General features: G+C 38.4%; 2 protein-coding genes and 1 pseudogene across 3 annotated transcripts in view; 1 reads left to right on the top strand and 2 right to left on the bottom strand.

Annotated features, from left to right (window-relative positions):
• LOC129459381 (zinc finger protein 676-like) overlaps positions 1–15,303 on the bottom strand; it is a 375,112-nt gene that overhangs the window by 259,077 nt on the left and 100,732 nt on the right. The gene's annotated exons all lie outside the window — the stretch shown is intronic.
• Positions 1–15,303, top strand: part of LOC129459382 (zinc finger protein 729-like) — a 31,077-nt gene that overhangs the window by 5,049 nt on the left and 10,725 nt on the right. For both annotated transcript variants that reach the window (XM_063616155.1, XM_063616156.1), the window contains 2 exons: positions 11,020–11,146; positions 11,805–11,900. In XM_063616155.1, the coding sequence (XP_063472225.1) occupies positions 11,020–11,146; positions 11,805–11,900 (223 nt within the window). The remainder of the gene's footprint in view (positions 1–11,019; positions 11,147–11,804; positions 11,901–15,303) is intronic.
• LOC129459413 (large ribosomal subunit protein uL30-like) lies at positions 14,064–14,894 on the bottom strand (annotated as a pseudogene).

Consider the following 15,303-nt stretch of genomic DNA (forward strand, 5'->3'; position numbering starts at 1 on the left):
GATCCACCCGTCTCAGCCTCCCAAAGTGCTAGGATTACAGGCGTGAGGCACTGCGCCTGGCAAAAATTTTTATTTACCCTTTTCTCAGAATGAGTTTAAGAATTTTCTCTGGTTTGTTTTTTATGGCTGGGAGATTTTAAACAATTTCAAGGCTTAACTTTTAGAATGCTACCAAGGAAAAAAATAGGAAAAATCTCTCTTCCATTTTGGCTTCAGAAAATGCACACATTTCCACAAGAAAATGTGGTAGATAATTGGTGAGTTATGTAGATTCATGAAAACATCAGTTCCTCTTTTTGCAGGGTAAATTTGTAACCGTGAATTTCTCCATTCTATATCCTGTTATATTGCTGTCTGAGAGTTTCATGCTAAATTTTATGAGCTGAAACTTTGTACCCTCTAGAAATGTTCCCATATGACTAATTGTTTACTACATGATTTTTAATGGAAATAGTAAAATAATACATTTATTGTCTGAAAGGAATAGATACTTCTGCTTATCTTATTGAGATATAAAACGTAAGCACCTTAAAATTTCCTTCCCTTACATGTACACTGTGTTAGAGTAATTCTGCTGAATTTTTCAAACACTTACTTTCAAAAACCACATGAATAACTCTGACATGAAAATTAAAGCCTGAGCCCAGTGACTCTAAGCTAAGGCTAATACTGAGCCTGCAAAAGGAGGTTATTAAAGGACGACTTAGTTTTTTCTGGGGAGTCTTCTCTGCAGATATTCCAGCCTGCGCACCCTAGCCATGGAAGAAGCCTTTATCCTGAGAGAAACTACATAGCCCTGGAAAGTTGGAGACCCACAGCCAGATGCAGTTAAGGTTAAGACGAAAGGGGATTGGGAGGGTCTTATTGAAGATGAAATTGTTATTGTTTTGTGGTAGTTTCTAGACTTTGTAAAGTAAAACAAAGTTAGATTTATGTTGGAAAAAGAATTGAATTCCAAAAGAGTATTCCAAGAGGAGGAAGTACCAACTCTAAGATCTTCAAGGATTGCAAAGTTTAGGCAGACAAGGGCCTTGTTTGATATGGAAGAGCAAACAGTATTAGAGAGGAGGTCGGAGGGGATGGCGAATGGAGGGTGAAAGAATGAGATTTTAGATCAGAGAATGTTTTACCCTGAAGTCATCATGTTCTTAGGAACTACATAAAATAAGGTTGTATGTTGACTCAGACTGAGGGTAGCTCAAAGTTCAGAAGCCTGTTGAAAGGAAATAAACTTAAGTAATGTTTGATTAAGAAGTGTTCTAGGTTGACCACTGAAAACAAATTCAGTTGGTTTATTTATTTTTTTAATGAGAAAAAGGAGACAGTGTGCAGAGTCTGTGTCTGGCTATGTGACAGGTAAGAAAAGAGAGCACCATCTAAGTCACAACGGGAAGGGTATTTCTTTCTGACTTTTCCTGGATTGTATCTTTTCTAATAAACTGATAAATGTAACTATGATGTTTTCCTGAGTTTTGTGAGTGGCTGTATAATATTATTGAACTTGAGGAAGGTTATGAGGGTCCCCAGTTTTTAAACAGTAGCTCAGAAACAGATGGGTCTATGGGGTTTGTGACTGGCTTCTTCAGTGAGAACAATGTTGTGAGACTGAGCCCTGAATCAGGATCTGTGCTGACTCTGGATGGTGTCAGAATTCAAATGTTAGGCAATGAGTTGGTGTTGGAGAATTGCTTGGTGTTTACCAAGCTCTACAAATTTGGTTCCAGATAAAAGATATCAAGAGAGGCCTGGTCTGGAATGGATCTCTGGGTGTCTGGGAATGGGAGGCTCTGCGTTTCTCTACACAGGCTGTCACACTGCCCATTACCCTGTGATTTCAGGTCTCCTCCCGGGGTGAAAGAGGATAAAAACTTAGAGGAAAAAAGTTCTGATAACAGACCCCCTTTTTCCACTGCTGCCACCACAGGATTCCTACCTTCTTACTAACATATCCACTAGACATTGACTTATCCACACCCCTCTTAGGACTAGGTACCACCCTCAGGAATTTCACCACGGCATTTTTGATCCTAGTGTTTCTTGCCAAAAACTCACAAAAGTGTCTACAAGTCTCCTGGCATATCCCAACCCCCAGACACTGAATCTGCAGCAGCAACCTGTTTTCTCCACCAACCTGGGGTTCTGGACAACCTGTTCATAATCTCATCTGCCTGCATGGACCCAGAAATTAATCAGAGTAGAGTCACACCTGGGCCACTATCTGTAGCACAAACCAGTCCTTCCACCTGCATTGCATTCTCCCCAACCCATAGAGTTCTTTTGTTTTGTTTTTGTTTTTGTTTGTTTGTTTTTGAGACAGAGTTTCACTTTTGTTGCCCAGGCTAGAGTGCAGTGGCATGATCTCGGCTCACTGCAACCTCAGCCTTCTGGTTTCAAGTGATTCTCCTGCCTCAGCCTCCTGAGAAGCTGGGACTACAGGCGCCTGCCACCACGCCCGGCTAATTTTTGTATTTTTAGTAGAGATGGAGTTTCACCGTGTTGGCCAGGATGGTCTCAAACTCCTGACCTCGTGATCCACCCGCCTCGGCCTCTCAAAGTGCTGGAATTACAGGCGTGAGCCACTGTGCCCGGCCAGCGAGTTCTTTTGTTTTAACTTTTATTTTTGATTCAGGAGTACATGTGCAGGTTTCTTACATAGGTGAAATTGTGTCGGGGATTTGGTGTGCAGATTATTTTGTCATTGAGATATTAAGCACAGCACCACACAGGTACTATTTTTCTGATCCTCTTTGTCCTCCATCCTACACCCTTAACTAGAACTCAGTGTCTGTTGTTCCCCTCTTTGTGTCCATGTGTTCTTATTATTTAGCCCTTACTAATAAATGAGAACATGCATTTGGTTTTCTCTTTCTCCATTAGTTTTCTAAGGATAATGGTCTCCAGCTCCATCCATGTTGCTGCAAATGACATAATCTTGTTTGCTTTTTATGGCAACACAGTATTCCATGATGTTTATGTACCATATTTTGTTTTCATTAAATCTTTTATTTTATTTTATTTATTTTTGGAGATTGGGTCTCACTCTGTCACCCAGGCTGGAGTATAGTGGCATAATCTTGGCTTACTGCAGCCTCAACCTCCTGGGCTCAAGCAATTCTTCTCCCTCAGCCCCCAAGAAGCTGGGACTACAGGTGTGTACCACCAAGCCCAGCTAATTTTTCTTCTTGTATTTTTTGTTGAGATGGGGTTTTTTCATGTTGTTTAGGCCTGTCTTGAACTCCTCAGCTCAGGCAATTCACCTGCCTCGGGCTCCCAGAGTGCTGGAACTACAGACATGAGCCACCTTATCATACCATATTTTCTTTATTTAGTTTACCATTGATAGGCATTTAGGTTGATTCCATGTCTTTGCTATTGTGAATAGTGCTGCAATGAACATGTATGTGCATGTGTCTTTATGACAGAATAATTTCTATTTTATTGGGTATATACCCAATTATGAGCTTGTTGGGTCAAATGGTAATTCTGTTTTTAGTTCTGTGAGGAATTGCCACACTGCTTTTCACAATGGTTGAACTAATTTACATTCCTGCCAGCAGCACATAGCCTTTTCTCTGAAACCTTGCCAGCATGTTATTTTTTGACTTTGTAATAATAGCCATTTTGACTGGTGTGAGATGGAATCTTGTGTGGTTTTTTCTTTGCATTTCTCTAGTAATGAGTATTTTTTTCATACGCTTGTTAGCTACATATATATCTTATTTTGAAAAACATTTGTTCATGTTTTTTGTCTACCTTTTTCTTTTATAATTGAGACGAAGTCTCACCCTGTCACCCAGGCTAAAGTGCAGTGGCATAATCTCAGCAAACAGCAACCTTCACCTCTTGGGTTCAAGCGATTCTCCTGCCTCAGCCTCCTGAGTGGATGGAATTATAGGCACTCGCTACCATGCCCTGCTAATTTTTGTATTTTTAGTAGAGACAAGGTTTAACCTTGTTGACCAGGCTGGTCTCAAACTCCTGACCTCAAGTGCTGTTTCCTCCTTGGCCTCCCAAGGTGCCGGGATTACAGGCATGAGCCACCACTCCTAGCCTTTTGTCTACTTTTTTTTTTTTTTTTTTTGAGACGGAGTTTTGCTCTTGTTTCCCAGGCTGGAGTGCAGTGGTGTGATCTTGGCTCACTGCAACCTCTGCCTCCTGGGTTCAAGAGATTCTCCTGCCTCAGCCTCCTGAGTAGCTGGAATTACAGGTGTCCACCACCACACCTGGCTAATTTTTTGTATTTTTAGTAAAGACAGGGTTTCATCATGTTGGCCAGGCTGATCTCAAGCTCCTGACCTCAGGTGATCCACCTGCCTCGGCCTCTGAGAGTGCTGGGATTACAGGCATAAGCCACCGAGCCTGGCCACCTTTTGTCTACTTTTTAAGGAGGTCGTTTGTTTATTTCTTGTAAACTTAAGTTTTTTATGGATTCTGGATATTAGACCTTTGTCAAAAGCATAGTTTGGAAATATTTTATTTTATTCTATAGGTTTTGTGTTTACTCTGTTGATGGTTTCCATTGCTGTGAGGAAGATATTTAGTTTAATTAGGTCCAATTTGTCAATTGTTGCTGTTGCAATTTCTTTTGGTATTTTCATCATAAAATCTTTGTTAGTTCCCATGTCTAGAACGGTATTTTCTAGGTTATCTTTAAGGGTTTCTTATAATTTCAAGTTTTACATTTAAGGCTTTAATTCATCTTGAGTTGATTTTTGTATATGATGTAAGGAAGGAGTCAGTTTCAATTTTCTACACAGTGCTAGGTGGTTATCCCAGCACCATTTTTTTTTTTTTTTTTTTTTTTTTTTTTTTTTTTTTTTTTTTTTTTTTTTGAGATGGAGTCTCGCTCTGTCGCCCAGGCTGGAGTGCAGTGGCGCAATCTCGGCTCACTGCAAGCTCCCCCTCCCGGGTTCACGCCATTCTCCTGCCTCAGCCTCTCCGAGTAGCTGGGACTACAGGCGCCCGCCACCACGACCGGCTAATTTTTTCTATTTTTTAGTAGAGACGGGGTTTCACCGTGGTCTCGATCTCCTGACCTCATGATCCGCCCGCCTCGGCCTCCCAAAGTGCTGGGATTACAAGCGTGAGCCACCGCGCCCGGCCCCCAGCACCATTTATTAAATAGGGGATTCTTCCCACATTCCTCTTGTTAGTTTTGTCAAAGATCAGATGTTATAGGCGTGTGGCATTATTTCTGGGCTCTCTATTCTGTTGCATTGGTCTGTGAGTCTGTTTCTTGTACCAGTATTATGTGGCTTTGGTTACTGTAGCCCTGTTGCATAGTTTGAAGTCAGGTAATGTAATGCCTCCAGCTTTGTTCTTTTTGCTTAGGATTGCCTTGGCTACTCGGGCTCTTTTCCTTCCATATGAATTTTAACATAGTTTTTTGTAGTTCTGTTAAGAATGTTTTTGGTAGTTTGATAAGAATAGCATTAAATCTCTTCTTTTTTGGGGCAGTATGGCCATTTTAATCATTTTGATCTTTTCTACGTGTGAGCATAGAATAGTTTTCCATTTATTTGTGTTATCTCAGACTTTTTTTTTCTTTTTCTTTTTCTTTTTTTTTTTTTGAGTCCTAGTCTCTGTCACCCAGGCTGGAGTGCAGTGGCACAATCCTAGCTCACCACTACCTCTGCCTCCTGGGTTCAAGCTATTCTCCTGCCTCAGCCTCCTGAATAGCTGGGATTACAGGTGCCTACCACCAAGCCCAGGTTATTTTTGTAGTTTTAGTAGAGATGGAATTTTACCATGTTGGCCAGGCTGATTTCGATCTCCTGACCTCAAATGATCCACCCGGCTCGGCTTCCCAAAATGCTGAGATTACAGGCATGAGCTACCGTGCCCGGCCATCTCTGACTCTTTAAACAGTGTTTTGTGATTCTTGACATAGAGATCTTTCACTTCTCTGGTTAGGTGTACTCCTAGATATTTGTGTGTGTGTGTGTGTGTGTGTGTGTGTGAATTGTGAAAGGGATTGTGTTTTTGATTTGGCTTTTGGCTTGAATGTTGTTAATATACAGAGATTCTGCCAATTTTTATACATTTATTTTGTATTTTGAAGTGATTTGTCCGTTTAAAGAGCTTTTCTGCAGAGACTGTAGGGTTTTCTAGATACAGAATTATGTCATCTGCAAACAGGGATAGTTTGACTTCCTTTCTTCCTGTTCGAATGCCTTTTATTTTATCTCTTGTCTGATTGCTCTGGCCAGGACTTCCAATTCTCTTAAATAGGAGTGGTGAGAGAAGGTATGCCAGTTTTCTTTTTTTTTTTTTTTTTTTTTTGAGACGGAGTCGCTCTGTCGCCCAGGCTGAAGTGCAGTGGCGCAATCTTCTCGGCTCACTGCAAGCTCCGCCTCCCGGGTTCACGCCATTCTCCTGCCTCAGCCTCCCGAGTAGCTGGGACTACAGGCGACTGCAGGCGCCCGCCACTACGCCCGGCTAATTTTTTGTATTTTTAGTAGAGACGGTTTCACCGTGTTAGCCAGGATGGTGTGGATCTCCTGACCTCATGATCCTCCCGTCTCAGCCTCCCAAAGTGCTGGGATTACAGGCGTGAGCCACCGCGCCCAGCCGATATGCCAGTTTTCAAAGAGAAACGCTTTCAACTTGTATCCATTCAGTATGTTTGCTTTGGGTTTGTCATAGATAACTCATTATTTTGAAGTATGTACTTTGCCTAGTTTGTTGAGGATTTTAAACATGAAGGGTGATAAATTTTATTGAAATCTTTTTCTGCATCTATTGAGATACTTTTTTTGGTTTTTATCTTTAATTCTCTTTAAGTGATGAATAACATTTATTAATTGTTGCATGTTGAACCAACCTTGCATCTCAGGGATAAAGCCTACTTGATCATAGTGGAGTAGCTTCTTGATGTGCTGCTGGATTTGGTTTGCCAGCATTTTGTTGAGGATTTTTTCATCAATGTTTATCAGGAATATTGGCCTGAAGTTTTCTATTTTTTGTTTTATCTCTGCCAGGTTTTGGCATCAGAATGTTGCTGTTTCTGTATAACGAGCTGAGGAGGAGTCCCTTCTTCTCAATTTTGGAATAGTTTTAGTAGAATGGTTCAGACTCTTCATTTTACATCTGGTAGAATTCAGCTGTGAATTTGTCTAATCCTGGGCTTTATTTTGGTTGGTAGGCTATTACTTATTCAATTTTGGAATTTGTTATTGGTCTATTCAGGAATTTAGTTTCTTTTTTGTTCAGTCTTTGGAGAATGTATTTGTCTAGAAATTTATGTATTTCTATTAGGTTTTTTAGTTTGTGTGCAGACAGGTGTTCATAGTAGACTTCAATAGTTATTTGTATTTTTGTGGGGTCAGTGATAATTTCTCTTTTGTCATTAACGTTTATTTGAATCTTCTCTTTATTCTTCATTAATCTAGCTAGTTATTTATTTATTTCAAAGATTTATCTCTTGGATTTCTTGCTCTTTTGTATAGTTTTTCATATCTAAATCTTCAGTTTTTATCTTATTTCTTTATTTTTTTGTCTGCTGATAGCTTAGGAGTTGCTTTGCTCTTGCTTCTCTTGTTCTTTTATTTATGATGTTAGGTTGTTAAATTGAGATGTTTTTGATATGACCATTTAATGCTATTAATTTCCCTGTTTACTCTGTTGATGGTTTCCATTGCTGTGAAGAAGATATTTAGTTTAATTAGGTCTCATTTGTCAATTGTTGCTGTTGCAGTACCTTAACACTACCTTAGCTGTGTTGCAGAGATTCTGGTATGTTGTATCTTTGTTTCAAAAACTTTTAAATTTCCACCTTAATTTTATTATTTACCCAAAAGTCATTCAAGTGCAGGTTGTTTAATTTCCATGTGATTGTATGGTTTCAAGTGGTTTTCTATGTATTCAATTGTAATTTTATCAAGCTGTGGTCTTTGTGATAGGTATGGTTTGAGGATTTTTGAATTTGCTGAGGATTGTTTTATTTCTGATTGTATGGTCAATTTGAGAGTATATGCCATGTGGTGATGAGAAGAGTGTATATTATGATGTTTTCAGATGGAGAGTTCTGTAGATGTCTACTAGGACTCTTTGGTCAAGTGCTGAATTTAGGTTTAAATATTTTCTTTTATTTTCTGCCTCAATAATCTGTCTAATAGTGTCTCTCAGGTCTTTTAGCCTCCTACTATTGTTGTGTCAGAATCTAAATCTCTTCTTAGGTCTATAAGAACTTTTTTTATTTATGTGTACCAATACGTTTTTTATAAAACCTTTTTCTCTTCTGTGTTTTTTTTCCCATAAGCATATTTTCAAGTGCACACAGTGTGCCCAAGGATACTCCTTAGATTTTCAATGTCTGCTGAAATTCAGATGTCCAAGAATTTAAGAATATATCAAAAGACCTGGCTTTTGTAGGAGAAAATGCAAATTAGAAATAAGAGGATTTATTCTCCTACCTGAAAATAAGAAAATATATTTTGCTTATCTTTTTTAAAGCATTTAGATTATATGTAGATATTTTTCTCTACTTTTTTGAAATATATATAAATCATATTAAAACAAAATGAACCTCTTATCATTCTTTGTGACTCAGGATTATTTTTATTTAGATTCATTGCTTTATTTTTGCTTTGGTATAGGTATATATATATATATATATATATATATATATATATAGTCTTTAAAGGAGACAAAGATTTGTTTAGATTAAAGTTCATATTAACAACACATAAGGCTGGGCGCGGTGGCTCACGCCTATAATCCCAGCACTTTGGGAGGCCGAAGCGGGCGGATCACCTGAGGTCAGGAGTTTGAGACCAGCCTGACCAACATGGAGAAACTCCGTCTCTACTAAAAATACAAAAAATTAGCTCGGCGTGGTGATGCATGCCTGTAATCTCAGCTACTCAGGAGGCTGAGGCCGGAGAATTGCTTGAACCCAGGAGGTGGAGGTTGCGGTGAGCCAAGATCGCCCCGTTGCACTCTGGCCTGGGTAACAACAGCGAAACTCCATCACAAAAAAAAAAAAAAAAAAAAACACAAAACGTTGAGCACAAAGATAGGATGAAATTTAGCAATACAGAATGATAAAAGCTAAAAGATACTGAGTACGTTTCTTTGACAGAAAACTGATTATACAGGGTATTAGCATAGTTATGTGTAGTGTTTGTAGACAACCTGCATTCATATAAATTAAACAGCATTTTCTTCAGTAGTATGAATATAAGGCCAAAATATTTACTTTGACTGAATACTCATTAAATAGTCATTTTAATATTGCTGTTCATACTTTTGAAACATATAAAGTGTATATATATATAAAAAATATATAAAGTGTTTTAACTGAATTATGGCTACAGACAATTTTAAAAATTCTTACATGCCTTATATCTAATACATTAAAGTTATTTATACTTAGATATTTATTTCTAATATCCAAATAAAATTTACTACCAAATTGTTAAAGTAGATACTAGTCTGACATGTTTATTAACTTATCTAATGGGATAACTGTAGGTAAGCATAATTACAGTGTCTTTTTTTTTGAGACAGAGTTTTGCTCTTGTCACCCCGGCTGGAGTGCAATGGCGCGGTCTCGGCTCACTACATCCCCCACCTCCTGGGCTCAGGTGATTCTCCTGCCTCAGCCTCCCTAGTAGCTGGGATTACAGGCACCCACCACCATGCCTGGCTAATTTTTGTATTGTTAGTAGAGACGGGGTTTCACCATGTTGGGCAGGCTGGTCTCAAACTCCTGACCCCAGGAGATTTGCCCACCTCGGCCTTCCAAAGTGCTGGGATTACAGGCATGAGCCACCATGCCCAGCCTATTTATAGCATCTTTCATTTCACTAAATTGGAATGCTGCTATTACAGGAGAAATAAACACAGATGATGTGGCCACCCCAAAACCATAATAGCTCTTTAGTTAGCTATGTGGCAAGCTTAAATACATTCCACTATATGTACAAAGTCAGATTATAAATCTTCATCAAAAAGTGCTCATGGAAATTGTGAGATGTATTTCAATATATAACCCTCATTCAATGGCTAGGCGATGAGAGAGCAGCAGAGATGGAAGAGAAATCTTACAAAATTCTGCTGAGAATATATCCCTTTTCTTCATAATGCTCATGTTTCTCATGCTGAGAGTAGCTGTGCACTTTGGTTATTTAGAGAGAAATTACCTTTTAAGAGAATATTTTCTGGCTGACTTGATCAATCTTATATCTAAATTGAGTTTTTGTTTGTTTGTTTGTTTTTGAGATAGAATCTCACTCTGTCGCCCAGGCTGGAGTGCAGTGGTGCGATCTCGACTCACTACAACTTCCACTTCCCAGGTTCAAGTGATTCTCCTGCCTCAGCCTCCCAAGTAGCTGGGACTACAGGCTTGTGCAACCAAGCCTGGCTAATTTTTTGTATTTTTAGTAGAGATGGTGTTTCACCGTGTTAGCCAGGATTGTCTCGATCTCCTGACCTTGTGTTCCACCTGCCTTGGCCTCTTAAAGTGCTGGGATTACAGGCCTGAGCCACTGTGCCCGGCCTAAACTGAGTTTTGTTTTTTTTTTTTTTTTTTTGAGATGGAGTCTTGCTGTTTCGCCCAGGCTGGAGTGCAGTGGCGCAGTCTCGGCTCACTGCAAGCTCTGCCTCCCGGGTTCACGCCATTCTCCTGCCTCAGCCTCTCCGAGTAGCTGGGACTACAGGTGCCCGCCACCACGCCCGGCTAATTTTTTTATTTTTAGTAGAGACGGGGTTTCACCGTGTTCTCGATCTCCTGACCTCGTGATCCGCCCACCTCGGCATCCCAAAGTGCTGGGATTACAGGTGTGAGCCACCGTGCCCGGCCAGTGTTGTGGATCTTAATGCCATTCTTTTTTCTCAGAATTTGAGACTACATTAGATAATATTTCTGTGTTGAAAATTATTTTATTGGATATGTTTGGTCGTCCCTATAAGTTAGAACCTGTTCTCTTTATTCTCTCATTTCACTTTGAGTCAAATTAAAAATTCTGCCCATGGCCACTTGGGAAATATATGTGTGTCTTTTGTTGTGTTTTTCAGGGACCGTTGACATTTCGGGATGTGACCATAGAATTCTCTCTGGAGGAGTGGCAATGCCTGGACACGGCTCAGCAGAATTTATATAGGGATGTTATGTTAGAGAACTACAGAAACCTCGTCTTCCTGGGTGAGGATAATTTTAATTAAGCAATTCCTATTATATTCTATAGATTTCATTTCTCTTTTCTGTAGAATGTGTTTTGGTGATTTATGCTTACCATAAATGAGTTTCACATCCCTGTTTTCTGAAAACAGCCACCCAAGTAGCTGGGAATATAGGCATGCGCCACCACACCTGGCTAATTTTTTTGTATTTATGGTAGAGACGGGGTTTCACCATGTTGGCCAGGATGGTCTTGATCTGTTGACTTTGTGATCCACCTGCCTTGGCCTCCCAAAGTGCTGGGATTACAGGCGTGAGCCACCGCACCCGGCCATAAGGAATTTTTTAAAGATGTTTTATTTTTACCTGAACTTTTCACATTTCTGAGCAGATCTGTATTTTTCACTCTAGATTAGTGAAAATTGCAGAAATTGAGTGTCATAAAATATAGTTGCCACACCTTAAAATCTCATCGCCACCAACAATTTTTGATTCAGTAGTACCAGGTAGTAAAATTAAGGACCTGTACAAATTGAAAATATTTTCTAAATAGTTAGAAATGTACGTTATAAATTAGTATTGGGGGATTGATTTACTAGAATATTCTATTACATTCTCTTTAATGAGCATATTATTTGGGGAATATGAACAATATTTATGTCATTTATTTTTAATAAAACAGGTATTGCTGTCTTTAAGCCAGACTTGATAACTTGTCTGAAGCAAGGGCAAGAGCCTTGGAATATGAAGAGACATGAGATGGTAACTAAACCCCCAGGTATGTGAGAGTGAATACAACAAACAACATAGATGAGAGGTCCAGAGGTCAAGGAGAAAGCCAGTTCTCAAAATGTGACCTGGGAAGCTGTGCTCCAAAGGAATTAGTTTCTGGGAAGACTGAGATTTTTTAAATTTTGCTGTCACGTAGAGGCATCTTCTGTCTTATGCTTTAAAATTCTCTAAGGATTCTATTTTCATTTTGGTGATCTCCCTTCAAGTTTACAATGAGAGCCAAAGTCGTGTTAATGGCATATAAGGGACTGCACAATCTGACTGCTTTTCCATTGTTACTGGGGACACAAAAATATCTATAGTTTTGAGAAACTACATTAAAAGAACCTGGCTCTTTTACCTCACACTTGCTCTTTTACCGTGTGATATGTCCAGTTCCTTTTCGCCTTCCACTGTGATCATAAGCTTCCTGAGACCCTCACCAGAAAAAGATACAGGCACACACTTCTTGTACAGTCTGCTGAACTGTGAGCCAAATAAACCTTTTTTCTTTATAAATTATCTACTCTCAGATATTTCTTTCTCTGCAAAATATTATAGTCTATAATGTTGTCTACATTTTGTTTTCTTAATCTTTTACATGAATTTTCTATTTATTATTATTATTATTGAAAATGGGGTCTCAGTGTCTGCAACTGTTATGTTGCTATATATTTCTTGCTTCACCTTTGTCAATATTTATATATTTTGGAGCCCTGTTTTTATACCTACCTGTACATATAAATATAATAGTTATAGATTCCTGGTAAATTGACCCATATTACTATTATATAATATGAATTTTTGTCTCATACTGGTACTTGACTTAAAGCATATTGTGTCCAATATAATTATGACTACCTCACCCAATTATGGCTACTATTTGCATGAAAAATAAATTTTTTAAAATTCTGTTACTTACAGACTATTTGACTCAGTGCTAAAATTGGTCTCTTGTAGGAACATATTGCATGCTTTTTTCCTTAAGCCACTCAGGCATCTTCTTTCTTTTTCTTTTAATTAATTAATTAATGAAATGGGGTCTCACTCTGTCAGCCAGGCTGGTTTGCAATGGTGTGATCATGGCAGTGAGCTGCAGCCTCAGCCTCTCAAACTCAGATAATCCTCTAGTTTCAACCTCTTAAGTAGCTGGGTTGCAGGAACATGCCATTAAACCTAGCTAGTTTTTTTGTTTTGTTTTGTTTTGTTTTTTAGAGACAGTGTTTTGCCTTGTTGCCCAGGCTGGTCTCAAACTCCTGGAATCAGGTAATCAGCCCACCTTGGCCTCCCAAAGTCCTGGAATTACATTTCTTTTTATTAAGTAGTTTAACAAATTTATATTTAAAACAATTTCTTAAAGAAATAAAGTTACGTCAGGCACAGTGACTTAAGCCTGTAATCCCAGCACTTTGGGAGACTGAAGCGGGCAGATCACGAGGTCAGGAGTTCAAGACTAGCCTGGCCAACATAGAGAAACTCTGTCTCTACTGAAAATACAAAAATCAGCCAGGCATGGTGGCACGCATCTGTAGTCCCAGCTACTCAGGAGGCTGAGGCAGGGGAATCAGTTGAACTGGAGGCGCAGGTTGTGGTGAGCTGAGATCGTGCCACTGTGCACCAGCCTGGGCAACAGAGTGAGACTCCATCTCAAAAAAAAAAAAAAAAAAAAAAAAGAAAAATAAAGTTACATACCAGTTTCATTGTTATGTTTTATATGGTTTTTTTTTACATGTTTTTTTCTCATTTCTTGTTTAACTATTTTTTGTTTAATTTTGTAGTGGCATGTTTTGCTTATTTTATTTTGTTTTGCATAGTTTCTATAAAATTGTTGTAGTTATCTTGAAAAATGTAAAATATCTTAAGATTAAATCAGTATGTTTTAATCTCATAACAACTTCAATTAAACAAAAAACTATTTTTTTCAGTTTGTTATTAATATTATAAATTATCTCATATTGTGTATTCAGATTTATGCAGATTTATATTTTGTTTTTATATTCTATAGAAGAATTTTAAGGGCTTATGCACTATTATTATAGTAAGAAATTTTATGTGTGTCTGTATATTTACATTTAATAGAAAGCTATATATTTATATATGGTTTCTTGATGTTATCTAGAATCATTTTGTTTTCAAGATAAAAGACTCATTTTAGCATTTCTTTTTTTTTTTAATTTTTTTTTTCAATTTGAGAGCAGGTACTGTTTATTAACCAACCAGCTTAGAAAAATAATCATTGTAGACACCTTAGTTCATTCTTCTAATAAGCCTGTTGATCTGGTCCTCCCTGTTGCCAGCATCTCCACCTTCTACAAAATGGGTTGTCTTTTTCTTCATTCCACCTCGTGGAGAAGACAATTTGAAGGGCCACAGGAAGTTATTTGCCTCTTTGAAGCGTTTTCCAACAGTATAGATCTCATGAATCAGATCCTCCATGCAGATGATGCCGTATTTACCAAGAGATCAAGCAATCAAAGCGTTATCTGTCAAAGCAATTCACTTCTTATTGATTTTGCCATAACCACGCTTGTAGATTATTCGTTCATTTACTGACTTCAGATTGGGGTACCCCCATGCAATATATGGCTCTACAATCCTCAGCATGTTAATCGAAGCCTTGTTGAGCTTCACAAAGGTTCCATTGAAGATTTGACGAAGGCAAAGCAGCTGCAACACCTTTCAAACCTTTGGGCTCACGCCATTGATACCTCTGATTCTGATGACAAACGCCAATTTGGGTTCTGCAGGTACATAGAAGTTGCCAGCTTTTCTTGCCATCCTCGCCATTCGAATTTCAGTTCTGTACATCTGCCTATATTCCTTGTGATAGTGCTTTGCTTTTTCATAGATAAGCTTCCTCCTTGCCTTTCGAAGCATCTTTTGGGCAATTTCTTTCTCAGGCGCTTGATCTTCAGCTCTGCAAAATTCTTTCACTTTTTCTTAAGGGTTTCTGGCACAGCAGGAACCTTCTTCTTCTCTTCTACACCCTCCATGGTTCCAGCTAGAAAAAGAGGAGCATTTCTATTTTTTTGTGTGTCTGTATATTTACATTTAATGGAAAGCTATATACTTATATATGGATTTTTGATACTGTCTAGCATCATTTTATTTTCAATATAAAAGACTCATTTTAGCATTTCTTTTTTTATATATGTGTCTGTAATTATATTTAATAGAAAGCTATATATTTATATATGGTTTTTTGATGCTGTCTGGCATCATTTTATTTTTCAACATAAAAGACTCATCTTAGCATTTCTCTTATTATATATGCAGAGTGTCACTATGTTTTTGGGCTGATCTTGAACTCTTGGTCTGAAGTTATCTGACTGCCTTGGCCTCCTAAAGTTGTAGGATTACAGGCATAAGCCACTGTGCATGTGCACAATATAGCATTTTTTTTTTTTTTT

The sequence above is a fragment of the Symphalangus syndactylus genome, chromosome 13, assembly GCF_028878055.3.
Source record: "Symphalangus syndactylus isolate Jambi chromosome 13, NHGRI_mSymSyn1-v2.1_pri, whole genome shotgun sequence".
NCBI classification, from domain to species: Eukaryota; Metazoa; Chordata; class Mammalia; order Primates; family Hylobatidae; genus Symphalangus; species Symphalangus syndactylus.